The following is a 26,064-nucleotide window of genomic DNA, read 5'->3' on the forward strand; positions in this document are numbered from 1 at the left end:
GACCTTGTCGCTGCAGCCAAGTACAGGCTAGGTCATGCCCAGGGCGCAGGTCTAGAACTGGTGCTGGCAGTTGGTGTGTGTGTGGGGGGGGGGAGGGGAGAGGTGGTGGGGAGGGCTGGTAGGTGATGCTAGGCTGCCTAGATACGCACTTTCCTGGCTGTGCGGCTACGGCAACTCTTGTAGTTGCGCTGTAGGTGGTCTCTCTGATTGCGGACATGTTCAAATCTGCTGCTCGTGTCATTATTGCAGTACACGTGCTTCCACTGCTGACCGTACAGTAGCTGCTGCTGCTGATCGAACCGTAGCTGCTGCTCCTGTTCTATCAGTTGTTGCTGGTGCTGTAATTGTTGTGGCAATTGTTGCAAATCTACTTTTTTATGTTGTAACTGCTGATGTAGCTGTCCCATGATACTTTCGTTGGGATCACCACTTTGTAGGTACTTAACACGTCATACCCTTCAGTTCTTGATAATGACGTTTCAATAAAAAACTGATATCACTTGCACTAGTGTAGTCCTGTTTATTATTTGGTGTAATGTGTATCGGGCAACCGCATTCACATCAGTGCTCGCACCACGGCAGGGGGAGGCATAGGGACTGCTGGAGAGCACAGTGTTCCCAGAGTTGGTCGTTGCTTCTTTGATAATGGATAGGTGTGGTGCGGGATCTGAGAACTAAAGTCGCTACAAATGTTTTTATTTTATTGTGATTACTGCAATAGGTTTTTTTGAAATTCTGCATTCTTGTATTAATTGAATAAAACTATTCCACACCTCTGAAGGGCCTCCTTCGTAATAAAAACGGCTCTGAGCACTATGGGACTTAACATCTGAGGTCATCAGTCCCCTAGAACTTAGAACTACTTAAACCTAACTAACCTAAGGAGATCACACACATCCATGCCCGAGGCAGGATTCGAACCTGCGACCGTAGCGGTTGCGCAGTTCCAGACTGAAGCGCCTAGAACCGCTCGGCCACACTGGCCGGCCCTTCATGATAAATCTATCTTCACTCACTCCTTTCAAATTTTGTCACAAAACTGCATTCAAGTAAGTGCATGCTTTTAAATACCTACTACAACTCTATGTGGTATATATATACAGGGTGAGTCACCTAACATTACCGCTGGATATATTTCGTAAACCACATCAAATACTGACGAATCGATTCCACAGACCGAACGTGAGGAGAGGGGCTAGTGTAACTGGTTAATACAAACCATACAAAAATGCACGGAAGTATGTTTTTTAACACAAACCAACGTTTTTGTAAATGCAACCCCGTTAGTTTTGTTAGAACATCTGAACATATAAACAAATACGTAATCAGTGCCGTTTGTTGCATTGTAAAATGTTAATTACATCCGGAGATATTGTAACCTAAAGTTGACGCTTGAGCACTACTCCTCCGCTGTTCGATCGTGTGTATCAGAGAGCACCGAGTTACGTAGGGATCCAAAGGGAACGGTGATGGACATTAGGTACAGAAGAGACTGGAACAGCACATTACGTCCACATGCTAACACCTTTTTATTGGTCTTTTTCACTGAAGCACATGTACATTACCATGAGGGGTGAGGTACACGTACACACGTGGTTTCCGTTTTCAAATACGGAGTGGAATAGAGTGTGTCCCGACATGTCAGGCCAATAGATGTTCAATGTGGTGGCCATCATTTGCTGCACACAACTGCAATCTCTGGCGTAATGAATGTCGTACACCCCGCAGTACATCTGGTGTAATGTCGCCGCAGGCTGCCACAATACGTTGTTTCATATCCTCTGGGGTTGTAGGCACATCACGGTACACATTCTCCTTTAACGTACCCCACAGGAAGAAGTCCAGAGGTGTAAGATCAGGAGAACGGGCTGGCCAATTTATACGTCCTCCACGTCCTATGAAACGCCCGTCGAACATCCTGTCAAGGGTCAGCCTAGTGTTCATTGTGGAATGTGCAGGTGCACCATCATGCTGATACCACATGCGTCGACGCGTTTCCAGTGGGACATTTTCGAGCAACGTTGGCAGATCATTCTGTAGAAACGCGATGTATGTTGCAGTTGTTTGGACCCCTGCAATGAAGTGAGGACCAATGAGGTGGTCGCCAATGATTCCGCACCATACATTTACAGTCCACGGTCGCTGTCGCTCTACCTGTCTGAGCCAGCGAGGATTGTCCACGGACCAGTAATGCATGTTCCGTAGATTCACTGCCCCGTGGTTTGTGAAACCCGCTTCATCGGTAAACAGATAGAACTGCAACGCATTCTCTGTTAATGCCCATTGACATAATTGCACTCGATGATTAAAGTCATCGTCATGTAATTGCTGATGTAGCGACACATGAAACGGGTGAAAGCGGTGACGATGCAGTATGCGCATGACACTACTTTGACAGTCAACCGGCTCTCGCAATGTCCCGTGTACTCATGTGTGGGTTCACGGCAACAGCAGCTAACACACTAACTGCACCCGCTTCTCCTGTGACGGGCCTGTTACGGACCCGTTTGCGTGCTACGACCATACGTGTTGCATACAGTTGGCGGTAGATGTTTTGCAATGTGCGGCGCGTTGGATGCTCTCTGTCCGGGTACCGTTCTGCGTACACCCTGCAGGCTACAGCTGCATTTCGTCGACACTGCGAATAATACACCATGGTCGCAGTTCCTACAACACTACACTATCACAGACGTCTGGTAACACGGTGTACTACAGTTGGTCTGCGTGCGGAGACGAATGCAGAATAACAATAGCAGCAAGCGCTACATGCGGACACTGCGACAGCTAGACCAAACCACAACAGTGCACTACTGCCACACTCGTAAACACGGTCGTCATCGTAAACATGTCCCTGTAGATGCTACTCGCCGACCGTGGCCCGTGTTTGTTACAACACGCGGCTGAACGTCGGAGGTTTCAAGCGTCAACTTTAGGTTACAATATCTCCGGATGTAATTAACATTTTACAATGCAACAAACGGCACTGGTTACGTATTTGTTTATATGTTCAGATGTACTAACAAAACTAACGTGTGTCTATTTAAAAAACGTAGGTTTGTGTTAAAAAACATACTTCCGTGCATTTTTGTATGGTTTGTATTAAACAGTTACACTAGCCCGTCTCCTCACGTTCGGTCTGTGGAATCGGTTCGTCAGTATTTGATGTGGTTTACGAAATATATCCAGCGGTAACGTTAGGTGACTCAGCCTGTATATATATATATATATATATATATATATATATATATATATATATATAATGTGATCAAAGTATCCAGATGAACACAATGAACACAGAAACATACGTTTTTCATATTAGATGGATTGTGCTGCCACCTACTGCCAGGTACTCCATATCAGCGACCTCAGTAGTCATTAGATATCATGGGAGAGCAGAATGGGGTGTTGTGCCTAACTCACGGGCTTCGAACGTTGTCAGGTGATTGGGTATCACTTGTGTCATACGTCTGTAAGCGAGATTTCCACACTCCTAAACTTACTTAGGTCCACTGTTCCGATGTGATAGTGAAGTGAAAACGTGAAGGAACACGTACAGCACAAAAGCGTACAGACCGACCTCTTCTGTTGACTAACAGAGACCACTGACGGTTGAAGTGGATTGTAATGTGTAATAGGCACACTTCTATCCGCACCGTCACACAGGAATTCCAGACTGCATTAGCATCCATTGCAAGTATTATGAATATTAGGCGAGAGATGAGAAAACTTTGATTTCATGATCGAGCGGCTGCTCATAAGCCACACATCACGCCAGTAAATGCCAAACGACGCTTCGCTTGGTGTAAGGAGCGTGAACACTGGACGATTGAACAATGGTGACGAATCACGGTACACAATGTGGCGATACAATGGCAGGGTGTGGGTATGGCGAATGCCCGGTGAACATCTGCCAGCTTGTGTAGTGCCAACAAAAAATTCGGAGGCTGTGATGTTACGGTGTGGTAGTGTTTTCAGTGGAGGCGGCATGCACCCCTTGTTGTTTTGCGTGGCACTATCACAGCGCACGCCTACATTGATGTTTTAAGCACAATCTTACTTCCCACTGTTGAAGAGCAATTAGGTAATGGCGATTGCATCTTTCAACACGATCGAGCACGTGTTCATCATGCACGGCCTGTGGCGGAGTGGTTACACGACAATAGCATCCCTGTAATGGACTGGCCTGCACAGAGTGCTGACCTGAATCCTATAGAACACCTTTGGGATGTTTTGGAACCCGACTTCGTGCCAGGCCTCGCCGACCGACATCGATACCTCTATTCCGTGCAGCACTCCAAGATGAATTGCCTACCAGTCGCCAAGAAACCTTCCAGCACCTGATTAAACGTATGCCTGCGAGAGTGGAAGCTGTCATCGAGGCTAAGAGTGGACCAACACCATATTGAATTCCAGCATTACCAGTGGAGGGCGCCACGAACTTGTAAGTCATTTTCAGCCAGGTGTCCGAATACTTTTGATCACATAGTGTATAATAGTGAATTGTTATCAGCAGCCAGGAAAGTTGTATTTGTGGCTTATAGGGTTATGGTTTGAATTCTACAACAGAATATGAATTTGCAATGATAATAAACAATGCTCGAGCAAGATGGAGGCAGGATGATGGGAGAGGAGAGAGGGGTGCAGCGAAATGGACATAGAAACCAGAAAGAAGGAGACAGGCAAAGAGAGGGAGCAGGAAGAGATGAAGGTACAGAGCGAGGAAAAGATGGACATAGAAAGATGATGAACATGGAGAGGGAGAGAGAAGGGGAATGAGAAATGGATAGAGAGAGGGAGGAAGAGGTAATGCACAGAAAGAGTGTGTGTCGCTATGGATCGGAGGAAATCCTCTCTGGCTTCCGGCGGCTATCTGATTTGGTGAAGACTGCCAGTCTCGCTAGCGGGATGAAAGCAGAGCTCACCATCTGCAGCATCGTCGATAGGACTGACTGCGGACCTTTGGTACAGAGCCGAGTGGAGGGTCTGAATCAGAGGCTGAGACGGTTCTGCGACCGTGTGGGCTGCAGATTCCTCGACTTGCGCCATAGGGTGGTGGGGTTTCGGGTTCCGCTGGATAGGTCAGGAGTCCACTACACGCAACAAGCGGCTACACGGGTAGCAGGGGTTGTGTGGCGTGGGCTGGGCGGTTTTTTAGGTTAGATGGCCTTGGGCAAGTACAGAAAGGGCAACAGCCTCAACGGGTGCGGGGCAAAGTCAGGACATGCGGGGACCAAGCAGCAATCGGTATTGTAATTGTCAACTGTCGAAGCTGCGTTGGCAAAGTACCGGAACTTCAAGCGCTGATAGAAAGCACCGAAGCTGAAATCGTTATAGGTACAGAAAGCTGGCTTAAGCCAGAGATAAATTCTGCCGAAATTTTTACAAAGGTACAGACGGTGTTTAGAAAGGATAGATTGCATGCAACCGGTGGTGGAGTGTTCGTCGCTGTTAGTAGTAGTTTATCCTGTAGTCAAGTAGAAGTGGATAGTTCCTGTGAATTATTATGGGTGGAGGTTACACTAAACAACCGAACTAGGTTAATAATTGGCTCCTTTTACCGACCTCCCGACTCAGCAGCATTAGTGGCAGAACAACTGAGAGAAAATTTGGAATACATTTCACATAAATTTTCTCAGCATGTTATAGTCTTAGGTGGAGATTTCAATTTACCAGATATAGACTGGGACACTCAGATGTTTAGGACGGGTGGTAGGGACAGAGCATCGAGTGACATTATACTGAGTGCACTATCCGAAAATTACCTCGAGCAATTAAACAGAGAACCGACTCGTGGAGATAACATCTTGGACCTACTGATAACAAACAGACCCGAACTTTTCGACTCTGTATGTACAGAACAGGGAATCAGTGATCATAAGGCCGTTGCAGCATCCCTGAATATGGAAGTTAATAGGAATATAAAAAAAGGGAGGAAGGTTTATCTGTTTAGCAAGAGTAATAGAAGGCAGATTTCAGACTACCTAACAGATCAAAACGAAAATTTCTGTTCCGACACTGACAATGTTGAGTGTTTATGGAAAAAGTTCAAGGCAATCGTAAAATGCGTTTTAGACAGGTACGTGCCGAGTAAAACTGTGAGGGACGGGAAAAATCCACCGTGGTACAACAACAAAGTTAGGAAACTACTGCGAAAGCAAAGAGAGCTCCACTCCAAGTTTAAACGCAGCCAAAACCTCTCAGACAAACAGAAGCTAAACGATGTCAAAGTTAGCGTAAGGAGGGCTATGCGTGAAGCGTTCATTGAATTCGAAAGTAAAATTCTATGTACCGACTTGACAGAAAATCCTAGGAAGTTCTGGTCTTACGTTAAATCAGTAAGTGGCTCGAAACAGCATATCCAGACACTACGGGATGATGATGGCATTGAAACAGAGGATGACACGCGTAAAGCTGAAATACTAAACACCTTTTTCCAAAGCTGTTTCACAGAGGAAGGCCGCACTGCAGTTCCTTCTCTAAATCCTCGCACAAACGAAAAAATGGCTGACATCGAAATAAGTGTCCAAGGAATAGAAAAGCAACTGGAATCACTCAATAGAGGAAAGTCCACTGGACCTGACGGGATACCAATTCGATTCTACACAGAGTACGCAAAAGAACTTGCCCCCCTTCTAACAGCCGTGTACCGCAAGTCTCTAGAGGAACGGAGGGTTCCAAATGATTGGAAAAGAGCACAGATAGTCCCAGTCTTCAAGAAGGGTCGTCGAGCAGATGCGCAAAACTATAGACCTATATCTCTTACGTCGATATCTTGTAGAATTTTAGAACATGTTTTTTGCTCGCGTATCATGTCATTTCTGGAAACCCAGAATCTACTATGTAGGAATCAACATGGATTCCGGAAACAGCGATCGTGTGAGACCCAACTCGCCTTATTTGTTCATGAGACCCAGAAAATATTAGATACAGGCTCCCAGGTAGATGCTATTTTTCTTGACTTCCGGAAGGCGTTCGATACAGTTCCGCACTGTCGCCTGATAAACAAAGTAAGAGCCTACGGAATATCAGACCAGCTGTGTGGCTGGATTGAAGAGTTTTTAGCAAACAGAACACAGCATGTTGTTATCAATGGAGAGACGTCTACAGACGTTAAAGTAACCTCTGGCGTGCCACAGGGGAGTGTTATGGGACCATTGCTTTTCACAATATATATAAATGACCTAGTAGATAGTGTCGGAAGTTCCATGCGGCTTTTCGCGGATGATGCTGTAGTATACAGAGTAGTTGCTGCATTAGAAAATTGTAGCGAAATACAGGAAGATCTGCAGCGGATAGGCACTTGGTGCAGGGAGTGGCAACTGACCCTTAACATAGACAAATGTAATGTATTCCGAATACATAGAAAGAAGGATCCTTTATTGTATGATTATATGATAGCGGGACAAACACTGGTAGCAGTTACTTCTGTAAAATATCTGGGAGTGTGCGTACGGAACGATTTGAAGTGGAATGATCATATAAAATTAATTGTTGGTAAGGCGGGTACCAGGTTGAGATTCATTGGGAGAGTGCTTAGAAAATGTAGTCCATCAACAAAGGAGGTGGCTTACAGAACACTCGTTCGACCTATACTTGAGTATTGCTCATCAGTGTGGGATCCGTACCAGGTCGGGCTGACGGAGGAGATAGAGAAGATCCAAAGAAGAGCGGCGCGTTTCGTCACCGGGTTATTTGGTAACCGTGATAGCGTTACGGAGATGTTTAATAAACTCAAGTGGCAGACTCTGCAAGAGAGGCGCTCTGCATCGCGGTGTAGCTTGCTCGCCAGGTTTCAAGAGGGTGCGTTTCTGGATGAGGTATCGAATATATTGCTTCCCCCTACTTATACCTCCCGAGGAGATCACGAATGTAAAATTAGAGAGATTAGAGCGCGCACGGAGGCTTTCAGACAGTCGTTCTTCCCGCGAACCATACGCGACTGGAACAGGAAAGGGAGGTAATGACAGTGGCACGTAAAGTGCCCTCCGCCACACACCGTTGGGTGGCTTGCGGAGTATCAATGTAGATGTAGATGTAGATGTAGGAGAAGGATATGGACAAAGAGAGGGGCAAGAGAAGAGGGACAGAGACAGGGGGAAGGAGGAGATCAGGATGTAAATCGAATTCCAATATATATTAGAAATGTGTGCTTTCTTTCCTTAACCATTTAAACAGAGTGACCCACAGAAACATGTCCAGGAGCAGCTAATAACTTAATTGAAATAAAAAATTTGGATAAAGAATAATCACATGTTTTGTAAAGTAGTTTGTCTAAAGGAAATAAAATAGATTAAAGGAACATCTGAACTGCCCTATAATGATACTCAGATTGATGTATAGGAAGTGAGGGGCTATGACCTTTTCGATTCTGAACATAACCTAAAACGTTTCGTTCTAATAAAGTTGAGAAGTTCACACTTAATGAAAGACTAAAATTTAAAATAAATAAATGTTTTTTCCAATCTGTTATTTTTCTTGAATTGAAGTAAATGTTTGTAGCTCAGTCATAAGTTGCATTGAGAAGTATATTTTTTATTTCCTGATGGTGGGCTAGTTACAGATACCTGTGTCCTTTTTCAAACCATCCATGCTGTAAGTGAGACAAATACAGGTGATAGCCCATGTACAGAATCTGCCTCTGCAGTAATCAAAGCGGTATATGGGTGTCTTAACAACAGCAAAATGTACCTCATGGGACGAACATTAAGATGTCGCCTGTATTTGTCACACTTACAGGAAACTTGGTTTGAAAATGGACTAAGGTGTCTGAAACCAGACACCATCAAGAAAAAATATTAAAAAACTAGAAACCCGCCTCGATTGCGTAAAAAGCACCTAGTGTTAACCTAGGTTTCGGCGTAGGTAACTACACCTTCTTCAGAACAATAAAACCCACAAGTGCCTAAGAAGACCTTTGTCAATGATTAAAGAGACACCATAGCTATACATTTATAAACGAAAAATGGGAAAACACAAACAGTACATATGTACAAAGTCTAAACCACTAGTTAACTTAATGGTGTAACCTCCACCTCACACTGGCCTATGTTTAATGGGCCATGACCCACCATAAACTCCAGCTACAAAAGTGAGCGACCATTTGTAGCTACAATTAATGGCGGGTCATGGCCCATCGAACATATGCTGGTGTGAGGTGGAGGTTACTCCATTAAGTTAAGTAGTGGTTATTTTTTCCAACAAGAGATAAAGAATTGCACAATTACTACACCAAAGAAACTTTTTATTGCAAAGTAGCTACATCCTGAAGAAAGGAACTTTTTGGTATTTCGTTTACATAGCTAGTAGCTTCTATTCATGAGATATTTGAGATTTTTCATAACCACTAATTTTGTCTTAATTGTGTTAATTACTTTCAAGCAATTAAATCTTTTCTGGCAGAATTAGACTTTGTGTTGATCAGTTTGTCCATTTGTCCATTTCCCACTCTTCATTTGAGTATGAAAATTTGGACAAAATTCCATCGTATGCTTTGTATAGAGTTTTTTTTTTCTCTCCACACAAACATTTGTCCAATCAATAGCTTCAGAGTCTCCCACATTTCGACATGTGCTATTATTTTTCTATATATATTCTATATTTAATAAATATAGCATTTGCTACATGTGGGTAAAAATATAAAAAGAGAATTTACTTACTTATGAAGCCAGCCAACTTTCGAACATTGGTAACTGATAGTTTGCCACTTGACAGCAAGTAATCACAAAGGTAACCAACTGAGATGGCTAAAATCATTCGACAAACATGAGGGAGACCAGAGAAAAAACCAACCTAAAGAAACAAAAAATATGCACTTAGGTAACATCATAATGTATATTAAGTTTGTGTCAAATATTACGATGTAAAACAGTAGCCATGTCCTAGAAGTCTGTGAAATCATTTGGTTAAATCACAAAACAAAGAATCACATACAAACAGGGAAAATGAATGAACTACTAATGTCTTTTGTGTTGTATGCTCCAACTAAAATATTTAACACAATGATTGTAATTTCTGAAATATCCTCAATGCTGAAAAGTGATGCTGTTGTAACTAAATGAACAATTAACATTAAGGAAATTTAGAAAAGAGAACAATCAAATAATTATTATAGTTTGAATTAAACTTTCTAAATTCTAGGTGTTGATGTTACAGTATGATGTTAAGCTTGTTGCAAGACAGCACAAGAATTTTTTTTAAGTCCTCTTAACATTCTTTTAAAGATTACAGCAGTGTTCATAAAGTTATAAAACACGTTCCTCTTTCAGTCAGTTCAGCTCTATTGAGTCACATTTTGCTTAAGTACTTCTCCATTACCAAAATTCAAAATAAACTTTCCTGTCTTTTTTATGACAAAAGCAAAAAGTGTAAACGCATTTTTGTACTCATTTTCTCATAAGGAGATACTGAGTGCAACAAAACATGGAATAAATGAACATCCTGGGTCCAAAATAAGCTGAACATATTACACAACTTTCATCAGTATGAAAGTGCAAGATCTTACTTTCAGCTCAGTGTAGAATGTGTAGTAATTTTGTGAAATGTTAATACAGTGCGCCAGAAAAATATCTTAATTCAGGCACATAAGTTCCACTTAAATTATCCAACTGGAATAGCTGAGTGCGCACAGAAGAACTAAAATTAAAAGCCAGCTGCCTGGGTTCAAATTCTGCAGACAGTTTTAAATTATCTATTTTATGATGTGTATAACTGATTAAACAAGTAACAGACTTCATTTACTAAAAACCTGGCAGTGAAGTAAATTAATCATCTCCCAAGTCACTTGGGAGGGAGGAACCAAGAAGTAGCAATGGTAAGTTTAAGTTTCATATCACTCTGACAGAGAACTCCGAGAAATTTATTGCAACAGCAGTGACTGCCAAAGTCAAGTGACCATTTTGGATCCTGATCTATAACAGTCAGCGTGTCAGAAATTTTCACTACTCATCTGGCTTGTATGTTTGATAATAATTCATTAACCTCATAAAGAGTTTGTTACTTTACAGTGAAATATAAAAAATTACTTTTTTTTAGATATAGCATAAAATGAAAACTTGGACAAAATTCCGTTTTGTACTTTGTATGGAGTCTTTTTCTGCTCCTCACAAACATTTCTCCAATAAATAGGTTCAGAGTTTCCCTTATTTCGACGTGTGCTGTTATTTGTCTATATATATTAGCTTAAAAGATCACATTTAATAAACATAGCATTTGCTACATGTGGTAACAATATCAAAAAGAGAATTTACTTACTTACGAAGCCAGAGAATGAAGAAGGGATAAAGCTTATATAATTACCTTCTGCACACTCCATCCATGAACATTGCGAAAATATGTTGGTGCTTGTGTTAAAATAGTGAACATTCCCCATATACATCCCCACTGAGGCAATATAGTCACAAACAGTGGCCAGTTTGTAAGAATTTTAAACCATGGAATAGGAAGCTGCAACAGATATTAGTATAATTGCATTTGAAATGCGAGGAAGAATTATTAAATTACATATTAATTATGGCTTATAACAATATAGCAAGCATGATTATTGGTTGAAACTTGTTGGTCTTTAATTAAATGTTTCCCTGGCCTATCAAATACATAAATAACTACGCTAACAGTCCACACAAATCATGGTTTTATAAGGAAAATTTTGGATAAATTCTGAAAATTTACAAACCGACTTTTTGTCATTTTGATTCCGAATTCAAACTTCTCCACCTCGGATTTTCCTCAGAAATGTATAAAAAAGATTACAAAAGAAATATGATATCTAAATAGCTGCTCACAATTTGAAAAGATGTAATTTTAGAGCAAAATCGTTTTATATTAAATCAAACAAGGCTCAATTGTCTATGATTTTGATCCTTACGATTTTTTTACATTTTTTCATTGCAGCATTCTGCTACAAGCATTCATGGGAATTTCAGTAATTGTTGACTCATCGCTTGATATTTTTGAATGACTAGTTTTATTGTTTCCTCTCACATTTGTACAGTATAATATACTTCTTGCCTACCTACTGAGCTACCACTTTCAATGGTTTATTGGCTTCTCCATGCACTATTAAAAAGTTACTGAAATATATTACTGTCTTGAAATATATTAGTAGATGCTATCTGCCAAGTTTTATGACAACATTTAAAAATTTGAGATTTCAGTGTTGACTTTCTATGATACCTTGGGCCTTCAGATAGAATGGCTCATCAAATTGCACCCCAGTAATTTTTTGAGAAATCTTTTGTTTTCCACTATATACAACAAAGGTCTGAAAATGATATACAGATACTACAAGGGCTGTTTAAGAACAGCTTTCAAACGAAAAACATTTCATAAGGAATACTGTTCCCAAATTCGGCCACAAATTGGTCCACCCATGGAGCATCCGCCTGACTTTTGATTACATTATAATATCATAAATTAAGCGTTAAAGGAATAAGAGCTTCTGAAGATGGATGAAAATTATGAATCTCTACTGTATTAGTTGCAACTAATGCTACATTGTTATTTGCTCGAAAGGTATTAGTTGAACAGAACTGTAAGTTCTTGTATCCTTAATGTGTTGCATATTTTAATCGGGAACAGTTACACTTCCTGTAAGGATACAAACGTTATCACCCATTGTGTGTAGTGCTTTGCACATCAGACAACATAACATATGTGGAGTAACTTCCAAGAAAAGTAATGTTTGTAAATATATAATAATAAACCTTACTGCATTCGCTCATAATACTTATGGCAATAGGAGTCGACTTCTTCTTCATCTTATTCCTCATATTTTCTCTTCACCTAAACATTGTCAGTGGAAATGTGGAGAGCATCATGAAAAATCTCCCTGTAGAAAACGATCTTTTGGTGGGCATTAGCGATGGCCTCTGACAAGATTGACAGCGGCTCTATGAAAAGTTCAGATGCGCCGGTACCAAGAAACTCGTACAATGTTCTAGCTTGGTCTTTTGAAGAGTTCAACGTGTTTTGTGTTTGGATATCTCCTTATCCTTATGTCACTTCCAAACGTTCTAGGAAACTGGGCTTTTGCAGTTTTTGTTTCCGAAAGAAAGTTATCTTCAGTCTTATCCAGCAGGGTAGCCCTCACCCATATTTTCGAAATAACAAAAAAAAATTATCTACATGGCAGCCTTAGTTTCATTCTTGAAAGAACTAGTTCTTTCCTCTCTTCACTATGCCTGAGTAGAAAGTTATTTAATGTATAAAAAGACATATTGCTCATCTGCTGCTGTTAAGTCTGGAACAAGCGTAATGTATTGTGGTATGTCTCACCCATAGTCATCATCAAGTTTTTAGCTAGTTTCTATATATTCCCCACACTTTTATTTTCCATGCATTGTACACAAAATTGCATTTAGCCCTGAGAAGTCGGGTTAGATCAATCAGGAACACCAATGTGATCATCTATCCACACGGATAATAGCTAGGCGGGTACAGATGAACATAACTGTTTGGCCTGAACGCCTTGTGGAACTCTTTTTACGAGAGCAGCAACCAACATTTCACTGACAAGTTCAGTGGACAAAATATTTGTTCCCCTCCATAAAAGAACACATTGGTCGATTTCAAGCAGTGTTGATGATATAGCACTGGTACCAGGTAGTCATGTGATACCCACCACCTACTTACATCTTGACTGTGAAGTGATGTGTATGTGTGAGTCAGTTGTAGTCTATGGAATCAGCTCAGTAAGATGGGCCAACAAGGATACATGACAGAATGGCAGAAAGAAGATATCAAATTTACCCAAGCCCACATCTTGAATGAAACTGTATACTTTGTTGACGTATCAATGCCTACTGTATTAATTCATCAAACCAACACACTATAAACCCTTATTTTTAATATAGACATAGGTCTTAGGAATGACAACATTTGTAATTACTGTTAACTCTCTGACATTCATAATTTCATTGCTTTAGCACATTGCAAATGCAATTAGTCTTAAAGATCATACTGCTTGGTACCGTAATATAATTATTTTATATAAAATTACAGTTTGTTGACTATTTTGTAACCAGTTTATATATATGGTGACTACTTTCAAGGACAGAAAACAGGTGGAAACATGTAACTCTTTTGTATAGGTTGTGAGTAAATATTTGCCACTATTTAAGTTCCAACCCATATATATATATATATATATATATATATATATATATATATATATATATATATATATATATTTAAAACTTTTCGATATGTATATTAAAAAGTTTTGCATCGCCTCGGTTCCTAGAGTTCCGGAACCTGTACAGAAAATTGTAATAGAGATCAACATAAACATCTTTTCCGTCCTTTTTATTGCTCATGAAAATCACATATTTCATGTTGCACCACCATACAGTGAGACCTTCGTAGGTGGTGGTCAAGACTGCTGTAACCCCAGTACCATTAATACCCAGTAGCACGTCCTCTTGCATTGATGCATGCTTGTATTCGTCGTAGCATGCTATCTACAAATTCGTTGGTCCAGACTGTCCCACTCCTCAACAGCGATTCGGCGTCGATTCCTCAGAGTGGTTGGTGGGTCACGTCGTCCACGACGTCCTGTGGCTGCACGAAAACCATAATTCAATATGATAGCGTTGCTGTCAGGGTTCCTCCGAGCCCTAATCTGTAGGTAGCGGTCATCTACTGCAGTAGTAGCCCTTGGGCGGCCTGAGCGAGGCATGTTATCGACAGTTCCATGTCTCTCTGTATCTCCTCCAAGTCTGAACAACATCGGTTTGGTTCACTCTGGGATGCCTGGACACTTCTCTTGTTGAAAGCCCTTCCTGGCACAGAGTAACAATGAGGACGCGATCGAACAGCGGCATTGACCGTCTAGGCATGGTTGAACTACAGACAACACGAGCCGTGTACCTTTTCCTGGTGGAATGACTGGAACTGATCGGCTGTCGGACCCCCTCCGTCTAACAGGCGCTGCTCATGCATGGTTGTTTACATCTTTGGGTGGGTTTAGTGACATCTCTGAACAGTCAAAGGGAGTGTGTCTGTGATACAATGCCCGCATTCAACGTCTGCCTTCAGGAGTGGGAACTGGATTGTTACAAAACTTTTTTATGCCCATAATAAATTGTTCACCTTCTGCACGAGATAAAATTCTCTCGAGCTTCCAGCCGCATCAAGTGGTTTACAATCGACGACTTTTCGTCCAAGTCTCCTCGGCCTTGGAAAAGTGGTGACTGTCTTTTGGTTACTGCTACCATCCTCAGAAGGCCACGCTGCTTTCCGTGACGTCGCTATCTAAAGTAATGCTTTCGTTGCGAGCCTTTCACGCCCGCTTCAGCCTTCCGATGTCCAGGTCCCAAGCCGCGCTTAGCTGTAGGCCGCCGTCTTCATTGAGCGTGTTGTTACAAACGTTTACGTCGATCGCTTCTTTTATTACGCTATCCCAGAAACTATTAGTCCGTGTACTAAAAAATATCTCTTTGAATGTAATACGAACCGTTTTCTAGAGCGTGCTCTGCTACCGCTGATTCCTTAGAGTACTGAAGACGTAAGCATCTCTGGTATTCTACACAGCGCTGTTCAATAGCGTGCACACTCTGTCCGACATAAAACTGTCCACACTCACACTATATTTTATTACCCCTGGCGTTACGTCGCCTTTCAAAGGGCTCATGAGTTGTCGAATTTTTGTTTGAGCCCTGAAGACCGAATCGATTTTATTCCTCTTTAGGAGCCAGCTGATCTCTCGTGTTACTTATCCACAGATCGGCAAAAACGCAAGCTTCTTCGAGTCTGCATTGCCGTCCTTCTGCTTACGAGTTTACGGAAAAATGGCTCGCGAAATCTGGCGGTAGTTGTTGTCGTTTTCCTTGAATATTGTCCACCTACTTAGCTGATTGGTAAAGTGTTTTCTTACCATGCAGCGGGCCCAGGTTCGATTTCCTGGGGGGTCGGAGATTTCCTCAGCTCGTGAACTGTCCTCTTCATCACCGACGTGCAAGTCACCCAGTGTGGCGTCACCTGCAATAATACTTGCAACCCGGCGGCCGAACTTCCCCGGATGGGCCTCCCAGCCATCAATGCCACACGATCATTTCCTTTCTTTCTTTGAATACTTTCCCTAAATGACTCAGTTCCTTCGGAAGGTTTTCAGCGTGTGAGACTGTTTCCCACGATGCAACAAGGACGCCGGATACAGACAGCTGTTCGCGTGCAGGTACTGGTCCATGTGGGGGGTTTCCGGTAGACACGTTGGCAAGACACCCATTTGCTTTACTGCGGACGAGGACGTCAAGGGGCGGTAATGTACCATCTGTCTCTTGATGTCAAAAAAATGGTTCAAATGGCTCTGAGCACTATGCGACTTAACTTCTGAGGTCATCAGTCGCCTAGAACTTAGAACTAATTAAACCTAACTAACCTAAGGACATCACACAGATCCATGCCCGAGGCAGGATTCGAACCTGCGACCGTAGCGGTCGCTCGGTTCCAGACTGTAGCGCCCAGAACCGCACGGCCACTCCGGCCGGCCTTGATGTCACGGATATTCTTTCTGTGGTCCAAGAAGTCTTCCACCTTTCACGTCCATGAGACCAGAGAATGAACGTGTCGCCGAGCTAACTATAAAAACAAGTAGGCCTCAACACGAGGAGTACATACACTGAAGCGCCAAAGAAACTGGTATAGGAATGGCATTCAAAAAGATATGTAAACTGACAGAATATGGAGCTGCGGTCGGCAACGCCTATACAAGTGCCTGGCACAGATGTTATCTCGGTTAATGCTCCTACAAGATTTAAGTGAGTTTAACGTGGTGTTATAGTCGGTGCACGCACGATGTGACACAACATCTCCGAGGTAGCGATGAAGTGAGGGTTTTCCCCCACTACCATATCACGAATGTACCGTGAATATCAGGAATCCGGTAAAACATCAGATCTCCGACATCGTTGCGCCCGGAAAAATATCCTGCAAGAAAGGAGCCAACGATGACTGAAGAGAATCGTTCAGTGCGACAGAAGTGCAACCCTTCCGCAAATTGCTGCTGATTTCAATGCTGTGCCATCAAAAAGTGTCAGTTTGTGAACCATTCAACGAAACATCATCGATATGGTCTTTCCGAGCCGAAGGCCCACTCGTATACCTATGATGAATGCGCGACACAAAGCTTTACACCTCACCTGGGCCCGTCAACACCGAAATTGTACTGTTCATGACTGGAGACATGTCACCTGGTCGGACAAGTCTCGTTTCAAATTATATCGAGCGGATGGACCTGTACGGGTATGGAGACAACCTCACGAATCCATGGACCCTGCATGTCAACAGAGGATTGTTCAAGCTCGTGGAGGCTCTGTAATAGTGTGGGGTGTCTGCAGTTAGAGTGATACGGGACACCTGATACGTCTAGATACGACTCTGACAGGTGAAACGTACGTAAGCATTGTGTCTGATCACCTGCATCCACTCGTGTCCATTGTGCATTCCGACGCACTTGGGCAATTCCAGCATGGCAATACGACACCCCACAAGTCCAGAATTGCTACAGAGTGGCTCCAGGAACATTCTTCTGAGTTTAAACGCTTCCGCTGGCCACCAGACTCCGCAGACATGAACATTATGTCTCCATAATGTCTGGGATGCCTTGCAGCGTGCTGTTCAGAAGAGATCTCCACCCTCTCGTAGTCTTACGGATTTATGGACAGCCCTGCAGGATTCATGGTGTCAATTCCCTCCAATACTACTTCAGACATTAGTCGAGTCCATGCCAAGTCGTATTGCGGTACTTCCGTGTTCTCGCGGGGGCCCTACACGATATTAGTTTTTTGGCTCTTCACTGTAAAATGCCTTGTGGGTGTGGACAGTTGGACAGGTTTATGACGGTCAGACTGTGTGTACTATTGAACAATGCTGTACAGAACATGAGATGCTTTCGCTTTCGCTACCCTAAGAAATCAGCTGTAGCAGAGCGAGCTATAGAAACCCGACATCATACTGCATTCGAGGAGACGTCTATTCTTACATGGACTAAAAATTTCTGGAATAGCGTAATAAATGAAGCGATCAGGAGAAAAATTTGTGGCAACACCCTCAATAAAGACGGCGGCCTACAGCTAAACACGACTTGGGAACCAGCCAACGAAAGATTGAAGCTGGTTGAAGCTGGGGCGGCGAGTGAGCAACGAGAACATTACCTTACATAGGGATGTCACTGAAGGCAGCGTGGCTGTATAAAGACAATAGCAGCAACCGATAATCGCCGACGAGTACTAGGCCGAAATCTCATGGATAGTAAACCACTTGACGCGGCTGGACCTCGAGAGAAAAACATCAGTACATACCGTAGTCAAACAATGCATTCTTATATTCAGTAAACGTGTTAGTACCAAAAATTTGTGAGTAATTGGAATGTGATTTAGAATTAATTTGATATAATTGGTTGCAAAAGATATTTTATAAAATTTCGGTGTGAGAATATATTTTAACCAAATTTATAATTATATCAAACCTGTTACCGCAATTTGTTGTACCAAATCCTTTTTGCCAGCTGTGGCACCGCCAAGAGTAGTAGCGTTTGTGAAGTCTGATTTTAGTCTACGTTGACAGTGTTATTTGTCGCCAAATATAAAATGTGTAAAATTTGTATATCTTTGTCTAATGCAAATGGACACAATAAATGAGCCGGCGCTGTGGCCGAGCTGCTCAGTCCGGAACCGCGCTACTGCTATGGTTGTAGGTTCGAATCCTGCCTCGGGCATGGATGTGTGTGATGTCCTAAGGTTAGTTATGTTTAAGTGGTTCCATGTCTAGAGGACTGATGACCTCACATAGTAAGTCCCATAGTGCTTAGAGCCATCTGAACCATTTTTGAACAATAAATGAAGAGTAATTTGAAACAGCTCTTCAGTTATTAACACTTTTGCAAAATATTTAGGCAAATGAATAACTGTGTTTCCAACAGTACATTTCTAAAACTTTTCTTAGTTCCACATTTTCTATTCGAAGTTTCACCTCTGGACGATGTGCATTGGCAATTATTCCAGTAACATCACCTGTAGTTTTTAAAAGTTTATTTTATATTGTAATGATTACCTTATTCGACATTTCTCGAATTTTCGAATGGTGTATGTCACACATGGTATAGCCGAGTTGCAATGAGTACTTGTAAGGCTGAGTTTCCAAATGAAACAAAAGTGACACCACTTGGCTGCCACTTGAGAGGTTTCAACGACGTTGCAAGTGTAAACAACCAAATTTCTGTGTGCTTCTTGACTGATACCACTTTTAACCATGCCATGAAAGATAAAGTCACTTTAACTATATGCCTCCACTTTCTTTCTCCCATCACATGTTGGTAGTTTCCACCGGCCATACAATGGCTGAATTACAAAGCCCCCTCATAGTGTTTGTGTGTCAATAATTTTGCCATGGTGTATTTCACAGCATCTAAAATATCTAAAATGTGGCTTTTAGCAATAGTTCTACTGTTTATTGAACTGTACAGGGAGCGACTTCCTTTACTGAAACACAAAACTGAATGCTAGAAATGTAGAACTTTGAGCATCGCTTGAGACTGTGTTATGATATATGGGAACACGTCCCCAGTTGTGATTTATTTATAGCAAAAGTTAAAATAAGTCTTCGCAATGCCTTGAGCATTGAACATGAGAAAGAGTTAAAATCTTATGAGAGAGATGTGTCTGCAGTTCCATCTGGCACTTATTTCTGAAAATTGTGTAACAAACAAATAAATAATATTGAAATACTTGTCAATTTCTTTTAAGTGTGGTTGGAAAATATTTTCTGCACTTAATTTAAAATACAGTTTTTGATTTGTTTATAAATAACTTTTCTTTAATCATTCACAACTTTCTTTTATTTATGTTTTGCACAATGCATTTCGGGAAATGATTCCCACTTTCGACTGCGTTTTTCTCTGTGTACTATGCCATTTATTCGTGATGTTTTGGTGTGCAAGGCTCTTCGTTGTTTGGTTGTCTTTAATGCAATATGTAGTAGGTGATTATCAACGTTTAAAATATAATTAGTGGCAAAATTTTGAACTACTTCTACATAAAGTTCGATAATCAACTAAAAATTGCGCTTTATATGCATTGCAGTAAAGACAACAGAACAATGCAGAGCGTCACATCAAAAAAGTCACTATTAAGTGGCATAGTACACAGAGAAAAACGCACTAGATATGGGAATCACCAAAATGTATCGCACAAAAGTACAAATAAAAGAAAATTATTTGGATCAGGTCAGAGCAAGAATAAGAGTCTAATTAAATTTGACAAAGTAACAGTAAAAGACACAGAAAAATCTATATTAAACCTAAAAAATAAAAATTCTGTCAGATGGGATGAAATACCTGCGAAATTCATCAAAGCAGCTTCAAATATAACAGCACACTCACTGTCTGAAATGAGTAATAAATCACTAGAAGAAGGCTACTTTCCAGCCATTCTAAAATATGCAGAAACGAAGTCATTGTTTGAAAAATATTCCAAGGAAGATATGGAAAATTACCATCCAGTTTCCCTTCTTCCTGTGTTTACTAAAATACTTGAAATGATCGTTCCACTCAAGATTCCAATTTTTTGTCTCAAATTTAATGTAATCTCAAAAATAAATTTGGCTTCCAAAAAGCAAAAGTACAATTTATGCAATTAATGCATTCATAAATATAGTTAGTTCTACCTTAGGTAAATCACAAAAAGCTGCTGGAATCTTCTTTGATTTATACAAAGTGTTTGACTGTGTAAACCACTCACTACTATAACATAAAATGCAAAAATACCAAATTATGGGCAGTGCCTTACAGTGGTGTAAGTCATATTTGACAAAGAGACAGCAAAGGGTAGTCATAACGTTAGACAAAGGAAAATACTCCTCGAAACAGAGAACTATCTCACAGGGGATACCACAATGATCAATTGTAGGCTCAATATTTTTTCTTTCCCACATAAATGACTTACTCGTAAATATAAATCATCATTCAGTTCCATATGACTTAATCATAAATCATAATTCAGTTTCATTCACTGATTACACATCAGTACTGATAGAAAAAAAATGCAGAAGAAAATCGCAAAAATGTCACGAAAACTATAGAAAATCTAGATGTGTGGTTCCATCTAAATGACCTAAAACCTAATATTTCAAAAACACAGCTTATGCAGTTGAAGACAAAACAGTCAAAAGTAAATGACATATTGTGCATGGAAATCTGGAACTAAAAGAAGTAGAATGTGTTAAATTCTTAGGAATGTAGTTGGACAGAAATCTGTCATGATCCTCACATACAGACTATTTAAAAAGTAACTAAGCAGTCTGGCAGTTTCTATGCTGATTGTAACCATTGTCACTGCCATAGACACGATAAAGATAGTGTCTCATACCTACTTTGAGGCAAGAGCGAGATATGGTATTGTCTTATTGGGAAATGCTAGCAATTTGACAAAAATATTAACTTTACTTAAATAAATTATGAGAAACATGTGTAGTGCAAAGCCAAGAGAATCTTATCAGACACTATTAAGGGACCTAAATATAATAACTGTGCCCTCAATTTATATGAAATAATTGTTTTCACAAATAATAATCCAGAATAATTTGCTCCAAATAACTTCTGGTGCAGATGTGAAACTAGAAACAAAGATTCATACTTCCTACACAAAGGCTCAATCTTTTCACGCAGACTTCACGATATTTGGGGATGAAAATAGACAGTAAGTTGTAAAAGACAAATTTTCAAAATACTAACTGATTCAGTAAAAAGAAAATTATGTAGCACTCTGGTACAAAAAAAGCTATTACTCTAATGATGAAATTTTTAATGATGATCTTACCATTTGAGCAGTATAAAAATTAATAGTATATATATTCAGATATTTTGTAGTTCTAGTAAATGTTATATTCCATATACAACCTATTATAGTTATAAGCTTTACGAGTCTTCTGTACAATAAATCGATGATTTGACATGTATGTATGAGACGATAAAATTCTAATTCTGATTCTGATTCGTGATTAGTAGCAGAAAAGTTATTTTTAAACAAATCCATTTGTCGCAGGCTTTCACAAACCTTTTCTAATGATTTAGATCAAAATACAATTTTATTATTATATTTTGTTGATACAAAGAAATGCGCATTTTATGCTAAGTGCACTGCTGTAATGACAACAGAATGATGTGGCCTAAGATTTCACTCTACATGGCGAGTACCAATCAATGTTGTGCATGTTTTTATTCTAAAAGACATACACCCCTCTCCATGATGGTGTTGTGTGTATTTTAACGGAAATATAATATCACCTTTGTACATTCAGCATTGCTGGTAGCTAAAGATTCTGCACTGCAGTTATCAGCACAAAATGGTTCATTTACATGGTGAAAGTATGTAATACTTCTGTTACGGGATGCATGGATAACATCTACGTGTGAGTAACCAAGTATTGTTGAGGAATTAGTCAAAGGTAATTTTTAGTTTCACAGTGTCTCATTTGCTTCTACAAATGATGTTAATGCAATACTGGCAGTACACTTAGATCCTACGAATGACAACAAAAATATACCTTAGCACCTGTTAAGTGAATTTCAGGAAGAAAGTAGCAGTCTTTCTCGAGGCAGTTGAAATTCAGCTTGACAGCACATTTTAATAATGGAACAGAAATATCTATTCATCAACTCTGTCACAATGTCTTTTAGTATATCGGCAGAAAGCATAATTTCAAAATTCGGTACAGAATAGCTTTAATATTTCGCCTTATTTAAATCATGTTTGGTGCAGGAGAGAAAACATTAGCTTTCAAATGAGCCTTCACAACTCAACATCCATCACATCACACAAGAACGTTTAAACTGTACTTTTGGGAATGTGGTATATGTTGGAGAGATGACAGGGGACTGCCAAATGTCAAATATCAAAGTGTCACTTGTAATTTCATTCAAGCAACTACTGCATCTATAATGTGTGTATCGGATTTTTTAATAGAGCTTGATACTCATTTCAACAGGTACTCGAAATTTACTCTTATTATTCGAAAGTAGATTTCAAACTAATTTTAGTTTATGAGTGATACTACATTTATACATGTTTGATCCCCTGTGTTATTTCTACCAAAATCCACTTCCATATCCCACATTTGTGATTTATCTTCTACTTACTGGATACTTGGCTGCATTATAATTCTATAACCCAAATGACAACATAAGTATTGGTCCGAATAATTCATTTCACACCATATTGGAAATGGTGTCACAAGAATTGTGACAGAAGCACATGGGAACAGCAGTACACATCACCAATACCTCATAAGCCATTATGTCACTTGCTGTGACATTGTTTTAGTTGCATGTGGAAACCCCCTTAGTTGTTCATAACCTGTATAATGTAACCGGGGTTTGATATCTAAATTTTTCATAGTATGAGAGGCGAGGTGTGAGAAATTTATCATAATTTCCATATGCTCGCATCTGAGGAAGCCTTGACACTTGAATGTAAGGTGTACTGTAGATCAAAGTGTCGACCTGCTAAACCCGAATTTTGTTAATTACGTTGACTTGCTCAACAACTGTTTTGTTAAAAATATAATAGACTTTCGCTTTATTGGTTTTAATGTATTAAAATTTCTGAAATAAGCAATAGGGTGAGTAGCCTTCTGCATGGGTACTGCCATGTGCAAAGAGCACGAACAAAGGCGTAGGTGTGGAAGACATGGAAGAGTCGTTATGACATAAGCACGTATGTGAACGAGAGTAAGATCTGTCTGGCGAAAATGTTATGTTTCTTTTCTAACGTGCTGGCGTCAAGACAGAAGATAGGTGGGTTGGATGATAGGAAAAATCGTCTCCGGAACGCAAATAGTCGAAGTGCAACAATTCCCGACCACCTTGATGGCAATGTGAGGGCACCTAACCAGGGCAATAATGGCGTCCAAATATATAAAGACGCACATGTAACAATGGTCACTAGTACTAAGATCTGAAGACATTATCCAGCCGCCAATCCATCACAACTCCATCTCATGTGCATCTCAGCTCATAAACACAAAGGGCAAGGCGGAAAACTGTTTAAGAACTTTCAGAAAGGTTCAGAAAACCGCCTGTCAGTAATTTCAGTTTGTGATCACGTTAGCAACAAAACTAGCCGTTGAAATTCTTGTAAAGTTATTTTACCTTACGCAGCATAATTCTCTTCTAAAGTATATTCAGTCTGAGTATCACCATAAATACCCAAATGAAATAAAAGCACAGTATAAAGACAAAATCTTGTCATTTAAACACCGTTATATTACGATGTCATATCTGTTTCAGAGTAACTTGTTAGTGAAAAGACAACATGGTCGTTTTTATAGTTTATTACTTTAAGAAATTACATTCCAATTACCGAAAAATTAATTGAAAAGAATTCTTGAAAGTTAATATTAATTCACTTCATTCATGGACACTGTACATAGCAATAACGTTGCATCGGTAGAACGTACGCTAAGAATAATAAAAGTTCCGTTCACTTTTCCATCTCTTATCTGAGTACAGGAAGAAATAAAATTTCATTCACGCAAGTAAATTTTCCGTAGGACATGTGAGTAAAGTCGTCCAAAGTTTCCTAAAATTAATTTCAACTTAAAATTTCAATACGTTCATGTTTCGTTCAAAAATCTAGAACAAAATTTGCCCTTTCAGAGTTGGCGACCGCTGTTAGTAGAATTAGCTAATTTTTTTACAGGAGATAATACATGGTAAGTAATCAGTGGTCTCGTAGGTGCTGACTGATACTGTCTGCCGTTACGACCTCTAACGGGAATCCAAAACGGACAGAAGAGTCTGTAAGATACATAGTGTAACTGTTTACGAAATGTAGGATCGTGTTCTATCTAGGATTGAACCCCCGATCAACATTGTGCCTCGATGGTCAAGTTCGTTTAACCATATATTTTGTGCCTGATTCAAATTAAATATATTCATTTGGAATACGTGTCAAACAAGTTTACTATTTATTATCTAGTACCTGTATTAGATGAAGTGGGAATAGTGTTGCTCAGTTGCTCAGATGGGGGAAGTAACAGCAAAATACGATTTAGAACGCAAAGAAAAAGGCTCGCAGCCTGCGCTTTTATGAACAAGAGCAAGGGATATCGGCCAAAGCAGCAAAAAATCGCCGAACCATCAGATGAAGAGGTAATGTGTGCCTGCCGATTCTAGCCAAATAAAAAAATTCAATCGTTCGTGGATACTAACAACAAACACAGGCCACAGATGAGCTTAAGCATAAGGAGAGCCATCTGTTTTCGACATTACAGCGGCTGAAATATTTAATTACATTGTAGACGAAAGAGATGTGAAAGTACCAACACACAAGCAATGCAATTTAGGCTTGTTGTTAAGGGTGCAACTCTTTACACTCCATTCCAATCGCATAACAAATAATAATATCAATAAAAGTAAATTATTGTCCCATTGCAACACAGAACAAGAACAATACAAGTAGTGCCATTGCACCTGACACTAAAATATAAATTACAATTTTGCAGACACCTTTTTGCACAGTGCAAAAATTATATTTTGGAAAAATTTCGAGAATCAGCGAAGTCTAACGTAGACACATAATTAAAGAAGTGATCTGAAGTGGAAAGAGGTATTCTGGATTCCGTTTTCAAAAATTAAAACGAATATTTCGTATGGAGAAAGTACAACAGCTAATGGAATGGGCAATGACTGCTGAAATAGACGAGCACAAGATTTTTTACTTTATGTATTTTCTGTGGACCCTTACGGTGCAAAAACAGTGTGTGTGTGTGTGTGTGTGTGTGTGTGTGTGTGTGTGTGTGTGTGCGTGTGCGTGTGTGTGTATGTGTGTGACGAAACATTTTTGTGGTATTTCAAACTATTAGTAATCTAAAAAAATGATGGAATCAGACTAGTTTGGGTCAGGAGACCGGGGAAGGGAACAATCGGGAATTACCAGAAAAAGATGTCGAGGTAATTTTGAAACATTTCAGTAAAAAAATGAATGAAAAAATAAACTGCATAAAAAAGTAAAATGTGCAGTGAAATAAGTAGTAAATTGGAAGGAAGCCAAAACGATTTCTGAACTGAACTGG

The 26,064-nt window shown here is 40.1% G+C and overlaps 1 protein-coding gene across 1 annotated transcript in view; it reads right to left on the reverse strand.

Moving 5' to 3' along the window:
- The window catches only part of LOC126456572 (sialin-like), a 158,568-nt gene that overhangs the window by 21,434 nt on the left and 111,070 nt on the right, over window positions 1–26,064 (reverse strand). The window contains exons 6-7 of the mRNA XM_050092317.1: window positions 11,296–11,442; window positions 9,657–9,789 (exon numbers count right to left, since the gene is read on the reverse strand). Coding sequence (XP_049948274.1) covers window positions 9,657–9,789; window positions 11,296–11,442 — 280 coding nt within the window. The remainder of the gene's footprint in view (window positions 1–9,656; window positions 9,790–11,295; window positions 11,443–26,064) is intronic.

This window comes from Schistocerca serialis, chromosome 2 (genome assembly GCF_023864345.2).
Source record: "Schistocerca serialis cubense isolate TAMUIC-IGC-003099 chromosome 2, iqSchSeri2.2, whole genome shotgun sequence".
NCBI classification, from domain to species: Eukaryota; Metazoa; Arthropoda; class Insecta; order Orthoptera; family Acrididae; genus Schistocerca; species Schistocerca serialis.